The sequence below is a fragment of the Cryptomeria japonica genome, chromosome 11 (genome assembly GCF_030272615.1).
Source record: "Cryptomeria japonica chromosome 11, Sugi_1.0, whole genome shotgun sequence".
NCBI lineage: Eukaryota > Viridiplantae > Streptophyta > Pinopsida > Cupressales > Cupressaceae > Cryptomeria > Cryptomeria japonica.
The window spans coordinates 461,059,900-461,084,324 of record NC_081415.1 but is presented as its reverse complement, the minus strand read 5'-3'; the positions used below and the strand labels follow the sequence as shown (position 1 = coordinate 461,084,324).

Sequence of the window (24,425 nt, the reverse complement as noted above, 5' to 3'; positions counted from 1 at the left end):
GTGCCACTTGATCGTGGTCACCCTACTATTTATACTTCATTCCAATCAGAGGAGATGACATTGAAATCGATACATGTTCATCCTCCTTACCTGCAGTAAAAGAAAGATAGCAATATTAGTGTCATAGGCATAATATCAAATTTAAAATACACCATCCTGCATATAACTTGTCCATTAAATTGGAAATTACAATACATTTACAAATATGCCTGATGGCATCTATGATGGTCCTTTATACATTCCTACTTATTTCAATGGAAATTTGATCAAATGATTTGTTTTTATCTACCAAAATGGTTAATGTTGTGGTAGAAATCTTGAGTATTGATGATATACAAATAGAGTATGAGAAATTACCCATGATGACCTAGCTTTCCTTGCCCTAGATTTGATTACCTTCTCACTCCAATTAGGACCTAAACGCCTAGACTTTCCCTTTTGGTCATCTTAAGTATAGGTCACTTCCATACAAATATAGGCCATCTATGGCTACTTCCATAAATGGATATTGCATCTATTATGTGTAAGTGTTTAATTTCCCTAGCAATGCAGTTGTGCACAGAGTCCATAGTAGGATGCATACAAGAGATACAAGAGTAAGTAGTAGTAAGGTCAAATGAGAAATCAATGTAGTAGGCATGAGAAAACACAAGAATAAATTAGCATAGACATACCACTTCATCTTATTATGATGCAGTTGATGGCTTCATCTCATGGTGATATGATTTATTATCATTATTTTGCTACACCTAGACTTATGTTCGATTCAAGATGCATGACTACATAATAGGTAATCATTTTTATATTTTTCTTATAGATGAGATGCATAACTATTGAAACTACGCATCACACATTACACATCAGTTCAGCAGTGCATATAATTCTTGTGTTTACAGAACCTCCACTTAACACTATGTAGGCAAATAATACAACTAACAATACACTGGGAACAGTGTAAATAATAGTAGAATTGTTCGGCAGGACATACTATCTTTGTGTGTTAGACAACCTGCACTTAAGAAATGTAACCAGACAAACAGGACAAGTAACCATCAACTCATAGCAGTGTACATAACAGTAAATTTGTTCAATGGTGCACATTATCCTGTGTGTTTTAAAACTTACAACTAGACATATAGGACAACTAAATTTGTTTCGGAACAGTGTACATGGCAAAAATTAAAGCCTTGTTCAGAGCTTCAGATTTCATAAAGTGCTGACGATAACCCCTCAATCAAATACATTTCACGCATGATAATAGCACTGTTCAGTACAGAAACATTCTCACAACTGCCCCCAATGCATGTTTGGAATGATTGAACAAATCAATAATACATATTGTGAATAGAAAACTACAAAATCCATAGTAGATTACCAATTTGACAAGTCAAATCTCTGGATTACAATACACAGGATGACTCGGCTACTATTTATTTCCCCCTGCAAAATGAAAAACAAAAAACTAATCTTAGAAACATAATACAGCTCACGGGAGAGGACTAAACATGCTAAAATGGAAATTCTACTATCAAACTTACACAGGATACAAATAACAATTCTGGCAATACTTACGTGTTCATCATAAGTGTGATATTGTCTCCCTTCAAAAGAATGCGTCCTAAAAGGCAAATTAAAATCATTAGCTCTTTTGCACCTTATCCACTAACCAGAGAATCCAATACAAGATAATTGTCAAACATGCTTTTTAAGGTATCTGAGTCCCCAAAATGGAAGCCTGAAGTTAATTACTACAGCAAGTAGCACAGTTAACAAAACAATGCAGGTAACCGAAAAAAATGAGCATATATTCTTCCAGAGAAGTTTATACAAACCTAATACTTTGCGTGTCTTTTTCTTAATAGAAACCTCTTCAGCATCATCCAGTACAAGGTTCATATATTCATCAAATCCCTACCAGAAAGATCAAATAAATGTCAGAGTGACAACAAAACTACTCTTTCTTAATTAATGCATTTACTTGTTTTCACACTTGCACTGAAAAAATAAGATTATTCTCACCAGTAATAACGCCTAGTTTGACATTAACCAGATGACCAATACAAGTGATCACAGAAGGAAAACGACATCAATCATACAAGACAGAAAATTGTAAAGCAAAAATACAAAAATGAACAAATGTAACATAAAATGGAACAAAAGACATGATTGGCTAGGAAATACAACTCCCACATTACACTATTACCCATTTAAAATATAAAATTTTAGGAACTGAAGATAAAATTTTAGGAACTAAAGATATAAGGTTGTCCAGGAAATAAGAACCCCTTTGTACTTGGAACCAAGTAAGCATAGGTAATAATTACCTTACTTTATTCCTGTCGACCCTGTAAATACAATGACAGGTAATCGGAGAACTATTTTATAAAAACTGCATAACATAGCTCTTAATTCATGTGGATGAACATCAAAAGAGGTGCTAACTTGGTTAACAAAACAGCAGAAAGTCGAACTCTAGCTAAACCTTTCAACCTCCATCTGTCAGTTTGAACAAATCAGAAAGTTTAAGTATAGAAAACTTAACAGTTTAACGATAGCAGCTACTTTAATACGAAGTGGAAGAATATAAATATCAAGATGGAAAACACCTTATGAACTAAACATCCCTTACGAACTTTTTCTAGATCACTGACAGCTCTTAAAAAAAATTAAATGCTCCAACAAAAACTATTTCAGAGCCTATTTTTTTTTCTAGTGGTAAGGTGGGGCACTCATTACAATGAAATATTCAGATTTAAAACCAGGTAGACACAGCCCCCACAATGCATGGCTGCAACATTAATGAGGCTTGGAAAATATAGCAGTGAAGTTAGGTATGGATGAGGTAACAGCCTTCCTAGCTGATGTAATACAGATTGTAAAGTGTAATATGAGAGTGGCCCAATCCTGAATAATTAACGGGTAAGTTACCAATCTTTTCAAATCTGGAGAGGCCTAAGCAAATTGGAGTTCAAATTTGCCTCCCTCCATCCAATCTCATATTTGAGAAATTGACAGTTCCATGGAAACAATGCGATAGACCTTTAGAAAGCTCTGACTGACAGAATTCAAGAAAAAACATTCAAGTTCAATGGTTAAATGACTTACTAAGCCAAAATATTTCAGATCTTAAATTTCTCTTCTATCAGTCCCAATCCATCTATTTGTCCTGAAGGTTCCAATTCCTGTCCTCATATCAGATTTCAAAGATCAAGAGATGCTTTTTCGGAGTAGAACAAAAGATTCTAGATGAATATCATTGTCTGCAGGGAAAAAAAATCTCACCAGTGGGAACAGAATTCAGGAAGCAGAAGTTTCCAAATCTTCACAAGAAGAATTTTTTAACCATCTAACAATCAGTTCCTTTCACGAACACATACACATGCAGATATTTATGTGTGTATGCAGGCTCACACACCTATTTTATTTTATTTATCTGACACAAAATAATCTATGGTTATCAAAACCATTCCACGGTGATCAAAGCTCTCCCAGTAAATACAAGATGATGGAAACTTCCCCTATGATATTTATTAAGTAAATTTAAAAATCGTAACTCGAAGGGGTAAATACATTTCATAGTCAAAACAGAGTGGCAACACAAATTTAGCCCAACACCTCCCTCTAGATTGGTGGACATCCAATTCAAATCTTCTGAAGCCTGGACAAACAGCAATTTTTGCAAGATCATATCTGCTAACACATATCTTATAACACAACTATACTGCACACTCCACACCGATGACTTTGTGCTGTGAGATTAAAAGAAGGGAAGAGAATCAGATTTACATGTTTTACAAAATACAAGTTTTGTTTTTTTTCATCTGTCAGTGTAGTGATTGATATACTCATTTCCTCTTCTTTTGCCTTGGATTTATGTGGACAGATCATATCAACCTCCTTTTCTTCTGCAAGTTCCAAGTTTGAATCAAGTTAAAAGGGCAACTTGTGTTATTTTAGCAAGACCAAAGCACTGCAGTGACCTCTACTCAAAGCATCTGTGCTCGCATCTGCTACAGCACTTACCAAACCAGATTTCAAAGAAAGAACTGGGATGTACAACGCTTGTCCACTAATCCTATTTAAAAGGGGAAGCGGATGAGAGAAAAAAGGGAGGGTTTGAGGCAAACACCCCATCCCCAAAACATCTGGTATGAAGGCCCTTATCCCAGATAAAATTGACTCAAAACAGGTAAGTTCTCAAGCGTTAAATAACAGGATGCTAGTTTAACAAAATACAATGATAGGATGAAATTTAGTTTGAAGAAATGTCAGTCTGTTAAAGGTGTAATCAATGCCTGCAAAGTCTAAGTTTAATGGATATCTCCTCCAGAGAGCTATGTCAACTTGCATTTTGGCAGGGTAAGAGACAAAAAAACAGAAGTGTCACCAGAAACCACATGGGTCAACAATTCCTTGACCATCCACTGTATCGACACAAGAATCTTCCTGACTCTTGCTATAGAGACGTTAGTGAAACACTAATTATCACTAATGTTTTTCTTAAAGTAAAGGATCCAGACGATTGAATTTCACATTTTCTTCCATAAGCATCCTGTTAACCTCATGAGCGTTTAGTCTGGATTGGCCCTTCAGATTTAACAGTAGAGAGGTCTAATTTTGTAATGTCCCCTTTAATTAAATTATTTTTTGTGGACCAAAAGTCTATTCCATTATTTTCCATGAGCTAAGTGAAATTTGCTAGGGAAAATTTTTAATTAATATTTAATTTTTGGAACCAAATTGATCATTATTTAACCAATTTGATAAAATGGGTGAAAAAATATTAAAATAATACTTAATTGCCTAAATGGATCCTGAGAATTCCTAAAGTGTCATTGTAATTGTAATGTCCCCACTTTGAAATATAATTTAATAATGAATAATAATAATAATAATAAAATTAAAATACAAAAGAATAAAAATAAAAAATAAAAAATTAACATATAAAAGATTAGATATAATCAAAATTTGATTAAAGTTAATGAATGGTCAAAAGGCATGAAATGATAAGTTGTGACCCCCAAATATGAGGTATAAAAGGGAGAGGAGAACTCATTTGAAGGTGCGATAATTTGGGAATCAGAAGTGCAGATCTGATTTAAATAAGAAGTGCAGATCTGATTGTGAAAGGTTGTGTCCATTTCAAAGAGTAGAAATAATGAAGAGTTGCACTCTTTCAAAGGGTGTGTCTCTTGCCAAAGGGCATACATAATGAAGAGGTGTTCCCTCTCCCTCACATAGAGAGATATAAAGGAAAGGAATCAAAAGCATCCAGTGACATCACCATGGATTAGATCAGATAAGAACTGTTATTATGTTACAGGCAGTAACATCCTTGTTCTTGGTGGTATGCATGGGGATGTGCTTAATGTGTATGCTTAATATATGATGCCTATAATGCCTCGTGCAGAATTTAATAGTAATATTAATATAGACTGCAGTATGTATGACAGTCATACTTAATTTCATACATATATTCATAATACATGTGACGTTAGTATACTTATAGTCTAATTCTAGTTATTTCTGTCAGTACTTATGAAGAAGGGGTCTGATTTGTTCTCAGGGAGGGGCAGTCTAAATCCAACCAATAGGGTGATTCCAAGATAGGGTAAGGATCAGCCTTCCGTAAACTTTGAGAGCGTGGTCCCAAGATAGGGTAAGGGCCTGCATCCATAAACTTTAAGGGAGCATATTGTGTTTTGGTCTCTAAGCGCTTTGGCAACATAATCATCTCCTTCTTTAGGACTGGAAGTAACGAGGATTCAACATTGCATTAGAAATTATGGATTATGAATAATAGAATTAATTATTAAGTATGATAGATTGGTAATTTGTTCAGTAATGAATGATAAATTATTGAAAATATGGCAGCTTCAAGTAGGGAACATTACAGTAACTCTCAAGGCATTTGGTGCAAGGCCCACCATTTTCTTATGTTTCATTGTTTTCACTTGCACCTAATTGACTTAATTTAGATATTGGCATTCATGAATTTACACGTTTATGTTTTAAATTATGATTATGATCATGTATTGGCATGGATCTTGATACTACATGGTTGGATTAGAAGAGTTTTATAACACTATTATGATGATTTAGTTAGTTGAAAACAATGGTTTACTCATACTATTTGTGATAGATTTAGGGGTTGCATACTCTTTATTTTGTGACTAGATATTTGAGTGTGGATTTCAATTATGTTATGATGATTATCTGTTTAATCTGATTTTACTTTGGTGGTGGTAATCTAACATTTGTTATCAGAAACAAGTTTCCACACCGGGACCTCTAGGAACATAAACTTTGATGAATTTAGGATGCTGAGAGAGGGCATTCTTGAGCCCACACGAATGCAATGGCACGCTCTTGAACAACACATTATGAGCTACCTCCATCAGAATCCTCAATCTACACACCAAGAGCCACCACCAGAGCTTAGGCCACAAATTCTTCAAATGCTTTAGCGATTGATCAATGTGGTACAAGCAGACTATCACCTGTAACAAAGGCTTCTCATGTAAATCAATCCATGGAAAAGCACATTTCAAAGTATGGAGAATGGTTCAAGGATCCATCACAAGTTTGAGCTAAGGCCTTAGCCAACGTTGGCATGGAGTCAATCCTGGACCAAACACTTCAAGTACAGAAGCATGATCTAGGAGACACAGTGAGTGTTTCTCGTGATACAAGAGTTTGAATTAGAGAGTACCTACATTTTCTGAACCTATAGATGAAGCAGAGGCAAGAGTTGTTGTGGCTTAAGAACCTTACAAGTGTTTTATGTTGCATGCTTACAAGAGCAACCTAAGTGCAAATTTTGCATTCCATCTTTTTAGGGGCATCCACTCTACTTGATGGTGTCAAGAGGAGCAAAAGTATCATATATTGTTGGAGACTTTGACATCCAACTCCTCCTTAGAGTGGGGATGTTACAATAAATTAACTGCTAGCTTTAGTAAGCACAAACTAGCTTCTAACAAAGTTGACATATACTTACCATCCCCCACTGTCAACATTCATAAAAGTTTTCAATCAACTGGTATAACAATTTGCCATGTGGAAAATGTGAACTCTTAATTCTATAAATGTATATTCCTATAAATCTGAATAGGAGAAAGGTAAGAACGAAACTCCAATTTTGAGTTAGTCAACTTCAATGTTGCAGCCATCTAATCTCTTGTGCGACTTTGTTTTATTTTCATTTTCACATTCTGTACAGAAAAATATAAATTCAGTCAACTTCAATGTTGCAGCCATGTAATCTCTTTGTGAGAATTATTCATAGAATTATTAAGTTGAATATTATTTCATCATTTTAGGTAAATTTATATTTATCATATAATGCAGTTATTATTCTAAGTTGGAATTACTGTTCTAGGGCAAAAACCCAAAATGTCTCAAAATGGGGACATCACAATTGGTATCAGAGCATCATTCCTGCCAGCCTGAGGGGCAAACAGTAGTTGAAGCAACTAACGAATATCTTTCCTGTTTATAGCAGAATTAAGAGCAGATGTAAAAGAGGATATGAGAAAATCCAAAGGAACTTCGTGAACAGATCCTTGAAGCATATTAAGAGCAGATCTAGAGCAGTCCCGGAGTGGAGAAATATGAAGAATATTTCAAACTTGTTTTGAAGCATCTTGGAGCAGATCTATGGGAGCAGAGAGGCAGGGTTAGGCCCTCTTTCTGGCTCTAAGTGGCTTATGAGCAGCAAGATGGGGTTAGGCACCTTTCTTGGCTCATTGTAAGAACCTTAAAAGGTCCTCAACTGAGACAACTGACGTTTAACTGAACCTGTTGCGTTTCAAGTGTGTTCTTTGCCAATTTGTAGCAGCAAATATAATTTTGACAAACTTAAGCACAAAAAGCAACTATAGGGAAATGCTAGAAATCAATTCTAATTCAATAATAAACTGATCAAATCCTTATTACATGTATTCAACCTTTATTTACCCTCAATACATAAACAGACAATAAAAGATAGGAACTGAAAAATACCAAGAATTATTGGAAACCCTTATTTCTTCCTTGCTGGTCATACACAGTCCATTATGACAGCATGCTATAACTCACTCCAGACTGACCCAAACAGCTTGCATGGCAGCTCAATGGATGACTCTAGGCTAGGCGCACCTTCTCCTTATTTTGTTTATTTTTTGGATCCTTCAAACATGCAAATCGCAGCCCCTTAGGTGATTGGTGCTACTCCCCAGGCAGCCGTACTGCCATCAAAAATATCTCCTTTGGGTATCTTTGTTTCCTTGTTTGCTGCAGCAACAAAATACTGATAAATAACGGTGCCTCTCTGACTAATAAGCACAAACTTGGTCCCTGAATGAAACCAACTATAAAAGCAAGATCAACTGATATTTCATAGCCTTTGATGCTGTTGTACAAGAATCCCACGTTTTCCTGTACCGATACCTCTGATCACTGCAAAAGAATCTTCTGCTGAAACCCTTGGCCAAAAACTCCTCTCAGAGCTCCAAACAAAAATATCAAAACTTAGCATAATGAAAAAAGACCTAAAATCTTCTTTAATCTTCTCCATTTAGGGTTGGCGTGATTCCCAAGAAAGGTGCGATTTGGCCTTTAATGATGTTTTAACTTTTATTATTTATTTTTGACTATTGAAGTGTCAAAAAATAAATCATCTTCCATTTAATATAAAAACTGGCCCCATCTAATGAGAAATAGACCCTCACTTAAGTTATAACTTAAAGTGATATTTAAAACATTAAAACATTAAAGTTCGCCATTTAATATTTAATTAAAAATAATTAAATATTAATCTCTCTAAGTATTCATCAGAAATGTCTGCCGTCTGAACTGGAGACTGCCAAACCATAATCTGTCCTTGCCCAACCTACTGGCTATAAATAGCAGGACTGCTAAAAATAGAAAGTATCTCAAACGGAGTCCTGGAGACCTCAAACGAAGACCAGACCTGGAGTGCTTGCTCTGAAGGTGGTGAATCAAACTCTGGAGGACCCTCTACCCAACCTCATCAGCCTACGAGGGTCAGTGATAGGCTAATCTACTCAGCTGACAGATGTCAACTAGAAGGGGACATCACACTCATGGGAGCAGAAAGGTAAGGTTATGCCCTCTTTTTGGCTCTAAGTGTATTATGAGCAGCAAGGTGGGGATAGGCCCCCTTCCCGTCTCGTGAGAGCAGAAAGGTGGGGTTAGGCCCTATTTCTGGCTCGAAGTGGATTATGAGCAGCAAGGTGGGATAGGCCCCCTTCTTGGCTCATGGGAGGAGAAAGGGAGGGTTATGCTCTCTTTCTGGCTCTAAGTGGATTATGAGCAGCAAGGTAGGGGATAGGCACCCCTTCCCGGCTCATGGGAGTAGAAAGGTGGGGTTAAGCCCTCTTTCCGGCTCTAAGTGGTTTATAAGCCGCAAGGTGGAAGCAGGCTCCCTTCTTGGCTCATGGGAGCAAAAAAGTGGGGTTAGGCCATCTTTCTAGCTCTCAGTGGTTTATAAACAGCAATGTGGGATTAGGCCCCCTTCCCGGCTCATGGGAGTAGTAAGACAAAGTTAGCCCCCCTTCCTAGCTCCTAACAAACACTTAGATGCACTTGCCTTTTACAGATCCAAATACTTCTTTCTTCTTTGATCCTGCCAGCCAGCAAGGTAAAAATAAATTAATGGATGCATTGTAACCAATGAGAAGTGATATCACATGTATGCTTCATGGTATATTGTGTATGCTCCGTGTTTGGTTCATACCTGACGTGTTTCCAGTACGTCTACCCCAAAAATATGTAAACATATTGCTATCATCAATTTTGGTTGATCTAGAATATGAGAATAACTAAGAGTGAACCAAAAGATATGAATTTTTTTTAGGAAAGAACAATTTAATGTCATAGATGTGTGTCATGCTTCTAATCCTCATCTTAACATATGGAAGACTCCTCTTAAATTTTGAACCTTGCCAATTTCACAAATTAGGGTAATACCAGAATTACTAAAGCTAATTATATCATATGGAGGAGCTAAGGATTACGAATCCCAAAGAGATGATTTGAAACCCTCACATTTGCAAAGATTTGGTTAAAAACTGTCATTGCTTGAGGACAAGCAATCTGGGGAAGGGCAAAACTATCATACCCTGCCTGATACTAGGGCAAAATACATATCAATCATGGCTTAAATACTCAAAAACTGGGTGACATAATAAGTGAAAGGCTGACCCAAATGAAGGAAAGAATATTGGGCATAAATAATTTGGGAGGGCCAACCTGTTTGAGATCAAATAAATTAAAAATCAGAATAAACATATCTTCGCCGGCCAACCTCATGAAGTTTGGCACCTATTTTTGGAAGCAAGTTTCAATTTAAATAAAAATATCTTTCCTCCTTGGCCGACCTATTTGAAGAGATGCAAGCGTTGGTGAAAGGGTGTAATAATTATAAATAAGAGGTCATTTAGGAGATTATTGAGGGGGGTGATCAATTGAATATCTTTCCTATTCAAGGCAGAATTAAGCAGATCTAAGGAACCCATGTGAGCAGAATTTTTTAAGATTTATTCCAAACATTAGAAGTGGACTTGTTTCAGATTCATAAGCAGACTTGTTTTCGACATATGAGCAGACTTGTTTCAGATTTATGAGCAGACTTGTTTCAGATTTATGAGCAGACTTGTTTCAGACTCATGAGTAGATTGTTGTACTTTAAGGGCTATGGGGAATGAGAATCGAATAAGCAGATCAGTAATTCGGATCATATATAGGGATCTATCAAGGGAGAGAAAGACAAGTCAATATTAAGGAAGAATTCTGAAATCAGTAATGACATAGCAGAAACGCAAGATAAGTTCTTTTCAGAATTATTAATAGAATTATTAAGTTGAATATTATAATAAAATTTAATCATTTTAGGTAAATTTATATTTATGATATAATACTAAATTGGAATTACTGTTTTAGGGAAAAAATCGGAAATGTCCCAAAATGGGGGGCATTACATCCATGTACATCAAAGCTCTTTGTGTAGGAACATGCACAACATTCAGCTTTAACAATCATTTTGTCACTTTAGCACTCTGCAATAAAAATAACTACGAACGATTTTAGTGTTTCCTAATAGAATGACTTCAACTCTTATATTATAGGATATTTCTAATCCTAGCTCGGCAATGACATTGATGTATTCATACTCACCTATAATTTTTTTATTATGTCAGATTATCAAGTGTTCTGCTGCTACAATTCGTCAACAATTGCAATTGTCTTGACATTGTATGGAAACTCTGTGCTCTGCAAAGGAAAGCCTATCCATGTAACAAAAATTTTATCAATATAGAGAATCTAGTGAAGGAAGAAGGAAGATTGCAGTCACACTAATTTCATCAATGTCGAGGACCATTATGAAATCCTAGCTTTCAATGAGGGTTTTGGCATCAATAAAGCAAAAAAACCCTGGTTTCCTAACCCAAATTGATTGCCAAAATTCCATGATAAAATTATCATCTAGAGCACACTGAACAATAGTTTAAATGTTTGTCGCCATCTTGTAGTCGCTATTGAGCCCTACCTGCCAACTTCTATACTTAGATTTCACTTTTTCTAGGTACAACCATCTAAGTTGATATGCACTTTCTACTTTGTTACTAGTTATTGTTCTACAAAGATTGTCTATATTTATTAGGAGGATGGTTATTAAGCATATAAATCGGTCTCTCTCTAGATAAATCCTAGTTTAGTTTTATTTATTTTTTGTTGACCTTTGTATTATGGTTTTACAAAGAATTTCCTAGATTATGCTATTGAAACCATGATGTCAAAAGCTAATGTTGTCTGTTGAGCTCTATGGTTTTCAATGTCATCAGACATTATTTAAAGCTTCTAGGAATTTGCCTTGAATTAACAATGTACAAATTTTCCCTAGTAAATGAAGCATCAAATAACTTAAAATAATACAAAAATTTAACCCTACACAAAAGAATAAACTGATGAAACTGCAGCTACCACCCATGTAAAAACATTTCATGCCCATAAATTAATGTATTTGGTAGTAGCTGTGTTAAATCGCGTTAGGATGAGGTTAGAAATCAGCCATTTGAAAATTAGCTCTTTACTAGCTCTTCACTCCTTTTTTATATCATAATTAATCCATTAAATTTTTTGAAATGAAACTTAGTCCAAAAAGCAAAAAACAAATCGCAGAAGCAAAAACATGATCTGCTGTATAGCTTCAAAAACTAGTAAACAACAGGACCTTGGAACCATGGTTACAAGACTCGCAGAGTTCCGAGGCAGCTCACCTGTACCGAGGCTAGAGGACCCTGGACTCGGACTCGGCCGAGTCTGTAAGACTCGACAGACTCGCGAGTCTGTAAGACTCGACAGACTCGCTGAGTCCTGAGCCCCAGACTCTGCCGCCCAGCAAGTTAAAGAAAAGGCAAAAAAAAAATTTAAAAGTCAGTGTAGTCTCCATTAGAGACAAATTTCAAGGACGTGAGGAGTGATAAAGCCAACACAAACCTTGGACTTTGATGGATACTTAATGTTGTTTGTGCAAGTGCAAGTAATAGTGAGATGCATGAGATTATCAACTAGGACGTGGTCATTTCATTGCCTAAGCGCATAATATCTCTGTATCATTTCCAAGTCAGATATTTGCCAGGATTAATATAAAATTATGAATCATCTGCACACAGTACTGCAGATTGGTCATTATTTATATCAAACTCAGATTTAAGAAATTCTCTATCAAAGCTATTTCTGCAAATTTGTCCAGTAATAGCTGTTCATTTATTATGATTTGGTTGCTATTCAGTATGCAAATATCTTTGTTTAGCTGATTAAGATTGAATGCAAATATGTTGGGAGACACAGCTGATAAGGTGCACCGTGTTGTAATACTCTGAGTTCTTATAAAATGTGAAGCTGGTTACAATCCAAATCTATTCTACAAATATTATTTTCCGAGAATTAGATATTTTGCAACTGTTCATCAAAATTGTTTGGAAAATATTAAAAGGATTTCAGGTGAAATCAGTAAGGGTATCTCAAAGAATTTTTGCAGCATTTCCAAGTCCAAAGTTTGCAGGGATTTATATTAATCATCTGCACACAATACTACAGATTGGTCAATATTTATATCAAACTCAGAATTATGAAATTTTCTATTAAAGCTATTTCTACAAATCTGTCCAGTAATAGCTGTTCATTTATCATGATTTAGTTGCTATTCAGTGTGCAAATATCTTTGTTTAGTTGAATAAAATTGAATGCAAATATGTTGGAAGACACAGCTGATAAGGTGCACCATGTTGTAATACTCTGAGTTCTTATCAAATGTCAAGCTGGTTACAAACCAAATCTGCTCTACAAATATTATTTTCTGAGCATTAGACATTTTGCAAATGTTTTTGTTATAATTGTTTGGAATATATTACAAGGACTTGGGGTGATATCAGTAAGGGTATCTCACAGTGGTATCAAAGATTTGACCCTACCAGCCTGTCAGGTTGAGTTGCAGTTGTCAGACAAAGATAAAGTCCAATCAGAATCACATTGAGGAATTTACAGAGTTTATAAAGTGTTTGCAGGTGTTCCACAAATATCAGGAAGATTTTATGAATTAGAATCATCAGATTTCCACAGTCCATGTTGTTGATTGCAAATTTTAGGCTTATTTCCTTCAACTCAAGCCTATAATTTGCATTTATACGTATGTGATCAATGTAAACTTGTGTATGTTCTTCTATTTGATGAGATTATTGTGTCTTTAATGTTTGTTTATTAAAGGATGCATGAAACAGGTTTTAAATCCTCAAAAAAAATTGAATTTCTTGGGTTTACCAATTTGCCGAGTATGGGCGCCAAGTCCGAGTCTGAGTCAAAAATCAGTTTGTTGAGTCCAAGCCAACTCTTGTTGGTGTACGTTTTATCATATACTGAACATCAGAATAAAATATCCAATGACACTCTATCCTCTCTTGAAAAACCACCGCTTATGTTAAGATTGCGAGAAGATCATATGGCGATTCCAAGGTTTCTTTTGTCAAGTCTTGACGTGTGGATAAGCTCAATGGGCGTTGTGATATGCCGGTAATACACAAAGGGACTTGCGCTTGGCTCGTTCAATTCACATTGGAGATTTATTGTTTGAGTTCCAGATCATAGATTTCAAGAAAACTGAAAAGGAGATAAGGGTTTAGAAATTCTAATCTATTCCTAAGAGTTCAAGAGACGGTATTGACTAGGAAACTTCAATAACAACACTTTGCTTCGCCACGCTTAGGACAACTACACAAAGTGAGTGCGATCTTCAAGGGATGTGCTTATGATTTTCATACTTACAAATAATACCAACAATTGAACAATATTACTCAAAGTAGAAAATAAATCCTCCACAAAATAAGCTCACACTAACTTTACACAATGAGCAAAAATCATTTGTTCATCAAAAGTATGAGCGAAAATAAACCATAAATCAATACTTATCAAATCTTGGATTCTTCTAACATACTTGAAATAAAATCTAAACTATGATGATGGATAAGAACCATGCCAACTCCAAAATAAGAGAGGTAATCACCATCAATTTGAACAATGCATTACTTATTACTTTGGCAATTGTATGCAACAATTTACTTATCTCAACATGTTTTGCAACATACTCCCATAATTTACAAATGAGGGGGTGAGTTCAATTTATAGGCTCCCCAATTACAATTCAATGGCTAGGATTGATTTTCAATCAACAGTCGAGATTAAGACAACTTAGAGTTTCCCAAAATAAAATCAATATCATGTGCACGCAAGACAAATGGCACAAGGTGCTAATTTTTAGGATTGCACCCCCTTCTCCTGTTGAGAGGCAAAATGTTAAATGAACCTGGACATGCTGACTTGGAACAATTTGTTGAGACATGGACCAGCTAGGACTCGAACCTAGGACCTTCCATACGCTGCTGGAGTGCTCTACCACTGAGCTATTGGCCCCTCTTGGACCAGTCCATCGTCGGTTCGGGTGTGGCTTATTTCCAACACCAACACCCCCCCTTAAGCCACACCTCTCGTGTGCTTGGGGCTCCTAGCCTGGACCTAGCTCTGATACCATGTTGAGACATGGACCAGCTAGGACTCGAACCTAGGACCTTCCATACGCTGCTGAAGTGCTCTACCACTGAGCTACTGGCCCCTCTTGGACCAGTCCATCGTCGGTCCGGGTGTGGCTTATTTCCAACACCAACAAAATTGAATGTCCTTAAATTCTCCAATTTGTGCCAAAAAATTGCTTAAGTGTGGAAATTTGTTTGGAATAGTCTTCCTCGCCACCATCTAACTCTGATTGGGAGCTTGTCTTTAATTCTTCAAGAGATGAAATCCTTCAAGAAGTCAGGAATTTTTGCCAAGCCTGAAGATTTTTCTTGATGCCTGGAAACTCTTTCAAGTGTCTTGAATTTTGGAGAAGAATTCCCCTGTGCCTTCACCACGATGAAGGAAATTGGAACTTTTTTCTGAGAAGTATTTCCCATACTTAGCCTAGTGAATTTTATTTTGACCATTTCTATGCTCAGACATACTTTGCCTGTGGATTTGCCTTCAATTCTGGATCTGGCTTGTGCTAAGTAGAACAAACTCCACCATAGGACAAGAAGTTTATTCATCTCCTCTTTATTTTCCTCTTTGTTCGTCTTCTTTCTTCCTGTTTCCTCTCCAACACTTTCAAAATTTGATTCTTTTGGTTGTGGAAAATTCCACACAACAATTTTTCATGTGTCAAACTTTATTTTCCAACCTGTTCGTTTGTTTGACCCTTGATTTCATGTGCTACTTTGTCAAATTTGTTTTTTTTATCTTTAGCCATTTTCTCTCTTCGGCATGGCAAGTCAATTATCTTCATGTCTTACCCTTGAGTCATAGGCAAATTTTTGTGTCTTTCTCAGGCATCTTCACATATTCCATTTATGCCTAGTCAACTTGTGTTTGTGCAATTTATCTTGGTAAAATTTTATTATCTTTTATCATGCCAAACCCCCACCTTTCCTTGCCTAGGCGGACTTTGTCTTTGTTTGGACAATCTTCCTTTCATCTTTGTCTTTGCCAAGTTCATTGTAGCCTTTCATTCCTTCTTGGGTGAACTTTTTCTTTAATTTTATTATTTCCCACGTGCTTGTCTTCTTCTCATGCCATGTTTTTATGCTTTCTTGGCAAACTTGGAATGTGCTTTGCCATTCTTTCTCAAGACCTGGCGGACTTGGAAGTTTCTTTGCCAAGTGTTTTTTCTTTCTTTTATTCATGCCTAGCAAAGTTCATGCCTTAGCCAACTTGACCTTGCTTTATTCCACCATGTCTAGGAGGACTCGGCTTAGTCTTTGCCATGGACGGACTTGGAGCAGCCTTGGACATTCTTTTCTTAGGCAGATTGGACTTCATGCATCATTGGATGAGTTCCTCTTGGCAGACTTTGCACTGTCTTTGATATCCTAACCTTGGCAAACTTGGAAGAAGCTTGGACACATTGCCTCGGCGGACTTGGCAAAGGTTTTGCCATCCAAACTTTTCTTTGTTTTTCTTTTTAGCCTTCATCCCCTTGGGCGGAGTTTGCATCAAGTTGGACATTGTCTTGTGTTGGAACTTCTTCATAGGGCAGAGTTTGGAGAGTGCTAGACCAAGGGCTGACTTGGACTTAACTTAGACATGGCGGACTTTGAAGTGCGTCAGCCAATTTATGTTTGGTTTAGTCTTTCTCCTAGAGGGCGAACTTTGATAGTCTCTTTCTATACTTGCCTTGCTCTTCCTTAGGCCGACTTGGAAAGCCTTTAGACAATCCAAGGGCGGACTTGGCATGTGTTTGGACAATCCTCCAAGGCAGACTTCACTTTTCCTTGGACAAGGCGAGGTTGGAAGACATCATGCCAACCTTGCTTGCTTGTGCTTGGCAGACTTTGGAGAGTCTCTGCCAAGAGCGGACTTGGAGGCTCCTTGGACAAGGTGGACTTGGATGATGCTTTGCAAGGCGGACTTGGCATGTGCTTGGGCAATCTTCCAAGGCGGACTTCACTCTTCCTTGGACAAGGCGAGGTTGGAAGAAGCTTGGACATGCTTCCACTTTGCTTTGCCATCTTCAATTTAACCTTGGCGAATTTTTTCTTCCATTAGCCATCCTTGGCTTAGGCGGAGTTTGAAGATGTCTGGACAAGTCTCCTTATGCCTTGGGCAAGCTTTCATCTTCATGCCACCTTTTCTCCAAAACAACTTCATTCAACTTGTCATGTCCATCTCTAACATGCCATGTTCATACCTGGATCATCTGGAACAAAAACCCTAATTAGGGTTCTACCTTACTTTTTGCACTTAAAAACATGATTTTTCAAATCTGAAGACATGGCCACTAATCAAATGGCTGATCTTCTGGAATAAAACCCTAATTAGGGTTTCCATCTGCTTTTTACGCTTAAAGACCAAATTTTTCAATTCTGAGAACATGGGCAGCAATAATATAGCTTGAGGGATCAAAACCCTAATTCCGAAAAAAAAAAGTAGAAAAAGCAAAACCCTACTTTTTGCACTTGGAGGCAAAAAAAATCAAATCTGAAGACATGGGCAGTAATGATATGGCCAAAAGAACAAAACCCTAATCTTAGAAAAAAAGCAAAAATTTCAAAGCCTTGCTTTTTATACTTAGAGACAAGATTTTCAAATTTTGACAAAATGGGCATTGACCGAATGACCTGAGGAACAAAGCCCAAGTTCTACTTTCAAAAAAGCAAAAAAATGCAAAAAGCAAAAAAGCAAAAGCAAGCCAATAAAGTTGCTTCCCGGATTGGGCACAAAGTGCCAAAAACAAGACTTTCTAAATTTAGAAAAAAGCAATTTTTTTAAAAATAGAAAGTTGTCAGAAATGACTCAAAGCAATTGTGATCCTCGTCCTTCAAACCTTCTGAGCACTTTAACAACGTCCAAACACAGATTTGACCATGAATTCCTCTACTTGGCTTGGGATGACTTCAAAAATTATAACTCCTCATTTGCAAAAAGATTAAGTGATTAGTAGTTGCGACGCCAAAGCAACCCTAAAAAGCAAAAACAAGGGGTCCCCATTTGCAATGGGGCGATGTGTGAAAAAGGTCACAACAAATCCGAGTCTTGTAACTATGCTTGAAACTATGATTTATCTAGATGCATAATTCATGAACCCTCTACCTCTGCGTATGATATTCAAACACTGTAACTATGCATTTCATCCAAGATTATTGCTTTCCAACAGAAATAGTTATAATGAAGTTTCATGAACTTCTTTTTTAAGACACAAATAACTTGATGAAGTGTTGAATTTGATTGAGGTGAATTGTCAATATAGAGTGAATACTTGGAAGAAGGATGGGCCAAGGCCTAAACAATCATGAAGTGGCTTATGGTAGAGAAATAAAATGAGCAAAGTAGAACCTTTGAAGTCACTTCCTTTGCCCTTCCTTGGCATTGACAGTCAATTCCTTTCCCCTTCCAAGGCATTGACAGTCACTTTCTTTGACCTCATAGAAGCACGATCAACATAGACAACCTTTTGATCAAGGATGAGCATTTGATGTTTTTGCAGCGATCCAATCGTTACAATGGAGCAATTTGAACTGATTTATGATGATCACTTTGTTTGATCAAAACCTTGAATGGAAAATGGTGAGAGTAGGTGTCAATCTGAGCATGGTAGGCAAGGAGGTTTGAAGAGGCACGTTACTTGGATAAAAATTAAACTAAGAGTGGGGTAGTTCCTTTGACCCCTCAAAAGTCCAAAAAGCTTCCTTTGCCCTTCCAAAAGAGTGAAAAACTTCCTTTGACCCCTCAAAGCCCCGAAAAAATTCCTTTGCCCTCTAGGAATCACAAATCTCTTCCTTTGCTAGCGCTGCCTTTGACCCCTCCAAGCTCCGATCTGGCTTAGAAAGCACAAGGGTTGATTGAAGGCTAATTGAAGGTGATGCTTTGATGTTCTTGTAGTAATGGGAAGAGCTTAAGCAAATGAAGCATCTTTAACATTTATTTTACCTTGTCATGACCACAACCTCTCCTTTGCTCATAAGCATGAATGATCAGCATAAAGTTTGGGCTTGAGATCGAAGTAAGAAAAGATTTGATGAGAGCATGGTTGAGGTAGCAATTCAAGTTGACTTCCTTTGTCTCCCCTAAAGTCCGAAAAACTTCCTTTGCCCTCCTAGAAGTCCGAAAAACTTCCTTTGCTCTCCAAAAAGTCCGAATTTCTTCCTTTGCCTCCCAAGAAGTCTGAAATTCTTCCTTTGACCCCCAAAATCCACGAAATTTCATTTCCTTTGCTCACTCAAATCCACGATAAGGATAAGGAAGTATTGGCGCCAAAATGAAGGAGGTTCAATTTTAAATTTTCAAAAAGACATTTAAGGTGCAATTAAGTTGGCCTAATGAGGTCAAGACGAAGATACAACCCTCAGCATTCAACGCCTATAAAAGGTGGTGTTTCATTTCATTTTAAAACATCATTCAAAGCAGTCAGAATTCTGATCTGCTTTTGAGGACAGAGTGAATTTCATCACAAGGCAGCAATTTTTGCACCTATTTTGATCATTTCATTGATCAAAATACACTTTCAAGGCTGGCGATTCTGATTAGAAGGATTTTGAACTCATTTCCAACCCACTTTTGAAGGCAATATGGGCAGAATTTTGTGAAAATACACCTAAAATCAGACTCAGAATCAGATGTTTCCAGACAGCAATACACATTTCCAGATTTGAAAGGGGGTTTTCACATTTAATTGATGAGGCTTTGATGTGATAAGGATGTGTTGGATTATGTTCATTATATTATTTCATCAAATGATTCAATATGTTTTCTTTTTCAGGTTTGATTGGAGTATCATAGCAAGGAATGAGGATGCACATTCAAGATCACATCAAGATGAAACGCAATACAAGGAGTTTCTCCACAAACTAACGGTCTCAAACATGCGGGACTTACAACACTAAGGTGTTCAAATGAAGATCAAGGGACAAAGGGAGATCAATCACCCCAAGATAAGGAACACTTCAGCAAAGCAAGGGCAAATCAGCATCAAGGCAAGATAGGCAAGCAAGGGTAGAAGGTTGACTTGACCGTGATAGTGCCATCATCATCACACCAAGCTTTGAGACGTTGAGTATCAAGAGATTTTGCTAGAGGCATCAACACCTGCTTGTGATGAGATATCAAGTCTACCAAGCAAACTGAGGTGGCATCCTTGTCATCACCAACCAATCAAAGGGTTCTACATCAGCATGTCCAAATGCAATGTACCTAAGTCATCCATGAAGGCACAAACTTCAAGATACCTAACCTCATATTCTACTGTTCTACATTCAATATTGAACCTAAATGTAATTTTCTCATTAGCCAAGAGAAGTTTGTTGTAACAAACCCTAATTAGGGTTTTCATCTTGTAATCTCAACCATTGATTGTGAATCAATTTGAGCCACTCATTGTAAAGAGCTATCTATAAAAGGCTCAGATATTCTCATTTGTAAAGGTTAATAGTGAATAGCAGGTTAATAGTTAATAGATCAGTAAGCAAGTTAATAGTTCAGTAATAGCAGATAGTAGCTAGAATAAAATAGGAAGAGAAGGCAGAAATTGTTGCCAAAGTTCTGAGTAAACTTCCTTTTCATTGAAGTTATGATGAAATGTGTTGTTTCTTCTACAATTGCATGGTTTCTTGTTGGATCTTAATAATGATAATTAGATGAATGAAAGAAATTTGAGCATGATCAATAGTGAAAATCATATATCCATACCACTAGCAATTTGATGATTGTAAGTTTTCCTTGTGTGGTCAACAGGAATCCTTAAATGAGCTTAACTTCAATTGTCATTCACACTTTGATATGCATTTTCTTGACGGTATCCTTGTTGTTGAAAGTGATTTGAACATCGTTTTGCTCAACTTAGAAGATCGCACTAAGCTTTGCAGAGTTGGCGCTTTGCTGAGAGAGAGTCTCAGCTTCAGTGATACACTTGCCTGTGTTTAATGAGTTCTTCTCTGTGAGAGAAGTTCGAGGTGAAATTCCTTGTTTAATGAGTTCTTCTATGTGAGAGAAGTTCGAAGTGAAATCCCTTGGTTAATGAGTTCTTCTCTGCGAGAGAAGTTCGAGGTGAAATCCCTTGATTAATGAGTTCTTCTCTACGAGAGAAGTTCGAGGTGAAATCCCTTGTTCCACCCGCTGGGAGTAGCTATGGTGGAAGTCATGTGTATGACTTTATGTTTTTTTATTTTTGGTTTTATTCATCCTCTACGAGTAGCTATGATGAATATTGTTATACTGAGATAACAACTTTATTGAATAAAAACTGTAATGGTTTTTTTTGTTGACATTTTTCTGAGTTGCAGGTATGTGTACTTGTTATATGTTGACATAATGAAGATCTATCTCTTGCTAAGAGGGAGTGTTGAAGATATAGCTACTATAGAGATTATCGGCTCCTTATTTATCGCATCTAGTATCGGCTCCTTAGCTTTCGTTCCTTCCTTGCCTTGTTTACTGTCGGAGACTCTTCATGTTGCAACGGATGTCGGTGAAGGTGATGTGGCTGTCAGTGGAGGTGATGAGGTTGTCGATGAAGGTGATGAGGCTGTCTGTGCAGAAGTAACTGTCTGTGCCTTTACCTTTCCCTTCGTGTGACTCTTCATTGAAATGCCGATATGTTATATTCGTTATTTTTCTTTTATCTCGTCTTCTTCTTCGGCAATTTTCTATATTGGCTTCTTCTTCCTTGTGATTGTGTCTGTCAGATCAGAAATATTGTGTATTACTTTCTGCATACAAAGTTTCAGATATTTGAAGGTTTTGGATTGTATTCGAGTTGTATCAGCTAAGTTCATTTTATGATTAATTCATAGAGAATCGAACTCAAATTATTATGATTGATAGTATTCTGAGACTATCATCAATTGTATTCTTTTTTGAGATATAATAAAGTTAATTTTGAGTGGGTTGGGTTTTTCACCCTCCGATAGAGGGTTTTCCCAGGATAAGGGCTTGTTCATTTGTGTTTCATTCTTGATTTTTTGTTCTCAGATTTTCTATATTCTGGTTCAAGTTTTAACAAGTTTCACCAAAGGTTGTCCATTGCTCTTGCATTCTTAGGATTAGATTATATTTCTTGAACCCTATCTCTTTTGTTCTTTTATTTTCCAAGCAAGTAGTTAGAATCTAAGTTCCAGCAACATCCAAAACATTCAAGCATTCAAGTATTCGACGTAAGTCCCCTTGGATTACCAGCAATCCCATCAACCATTGAGCTATCCATATGTCATGACTTGACTAAGAAACCTTGGAGTCATCTTGGTTGATCACGTCATTTAGCATCCAAGAAGATTTTGATCAATAGAGGATAGAATAAATTCTATACATTTGGTGTTTTATTCTGTGTTTAAGAGTGTATAAAAAAAGCATCAACGGAATTAACGTTTGGGTGTTCAATGTAAGCCCCCTTGGATTACCAATAATCACATCAACCAATTGAATTATCTACACGTCAAGACCTGACTATAGAAACCTTGGAGTCGTCTTGGTTGACCATATAATTCAGCATCCAAGAAGATTTTGATCGAGAGAGGATAGAATACTTTTGGTATTTTATTTTGTGTTTGTGCTAAAAAACACATCAACAGTAACCGTGATTTGTAGCTTACCGGGAAAGAAAGAAATAAAATAAAATAAAATAAAAATAAAAATAAAAAAATAGAAAGCTTAATCTGAGGAAAACAGAACCATTGGATTCCATTTTGTATGAAGTTTCCAAATAATTTCCTTCGGCTTCTAAATAAATTTCTTAAAACCATGCATGAAAAATAATATATAATAGCTTCATAGAAATTGTGTAGTAAATCCTCTGAAAATGTGGCAAGGTTGCGAGGTAACTTCCATATGGTAAATTTCTAAGTGACCTATGTTAACAAATATTGCTGTTTAAATTTGAAAAACGCCTGAAAGTTCCCAATGCCACTGAGACTAGTTCTCAGAACTCAAATAAACCCTAAATCTTATTTCAAAAACAGAAAAAACGAAACCCCATTTCAGAAATGCATATATCAACCAACAGAAACGCCCATGCAGCTTAAAGCAAGTTCGTCCTTAGCACTATTACCTGGTTTGCCGACATGTGGCAGACTATGGAAATCTATCGGGCTAAACCCTAACCCTAAACCTTATTTTCGATCAAACATATTTTAGTAAAACCCTAAACCCTATTCAACGGGTTGTACCGTGGGAATGACAAAATCCAGGTTCAAACCTCGCTGTTGCAATAAAACGTCGCAAAGCTTCAACCACGCATACGTAGCCAAATAGCCGTGCACAGTAAGTCTTGACAAAAATGTTGCCAGATTGTTATCTAACATTATCTCCAACAAGAATGCGTGCATCTTTAAAAAAAACTTTAAAATTACATAAAATCACTGCGCTTTTATTTATTTTTCTTATTTTCCCTGAAAAACGAGAAAAAAATAAAAAAAAGAAAAGCCGAGTTGTACTTACAATGATGCGGCCCTCAATTCTCAGATCCTTCTGCTCGAATAGCCAAATTTGAATGCGTGCTTTGCTTTGAAGGAATCGAAATATCAAGTTCTGTGCAGTTAATGCGACACCCAAAACAGTCAGTATAAGAAAATCAGTTGATTGCAACTAAAAACAGGGGTAAATATCAAAATAATGGGGAAGAATAAATAAGATTACGATGGGTTGGGTCATAATCCTCTGCACTCTGGTGGTTGCCATGGCTGCTTTGCTTTCTGGTTTATCTGTTCTTCTCCTTATTTCGGGTAATCTTCACCCCCTCTGAGAAAAATCTAATAACAAAGCTTTTCAGTGATTGTGGGTTATGAGAAACTGACGTAAATAGAGAGTTCTCTCTAGCGGTGATTAATGGCTGCTAATAAATAAATTTATTAAAACTGTGAAAAAAAAAAATGCATTGGGGAGAGGACTTAGTAGTTGTGCATCCTAATTTCGTGCTTCTCAAAATCTTAGGTGGAAATTTTAAATTGGGGGAGAGGACCTAGTAGTTGTGCACCCTAACTTCACTCTTTTCAAAATTTTACATGGAAACTTCAAATCACTCTCGTTTTTTTACAACAGCTTACTTGGCAAGTCTCTTGCTTATAACTAAGGTTTTAGTCACATTGTCAAATATGATGCCACATCAACATGCTTTTTGCCAAGGTGTCCAAAACAGCTCAAAAAAAAGGTGAGACCAATAGACCTATAAAAGAGTCCCCAATACTTGTGCAACTGATGTGGCATCACATGATTGGTTGCTTTTTACAACAAAGGGTATATTTCATTTAATTATTGGTACTCATCATCAACAATAACAACTTTAAAGTCACAACTATTGGTGCAATGTTGTACAAAAATTGGACATTAAATCGACAAGTATGGGGTATTAAATC

General features: G+C 36.6%; 1 protein-coding gene across 1 annotated transcript; it reads right to left on the bottom strand.

Annotated features, from left to right (window-relative positions):
* Positions 1-1,046: 1,046 nt before the first annotated feature.
* Positions 1,047-23,944, bottom strand: LOC131068241 (uncharacterized). Its single transcript, XM_058003430.2, has 5 exons — positions 23,710-23,944; positions 23,512-23,601; positions 1,833-1,911; positions 1,573-1,618; positions 1,047-1,440 (listed from the first exon to the last, which is right to left on the bottom strand). Exons 1-5 carry the CDS (start codon positions 23,749-23,751, stop codon positions 1,431-1,433), a joined length of 267 nt encoding a protein of 88 aa, XP_057859413.1. The 5' UTR covers positions 23,752-23,944; the 3' UTR covers positions 1,047-1,430.
* Positions 23,945-24,425: the final 481 nt, after the last annotated feature.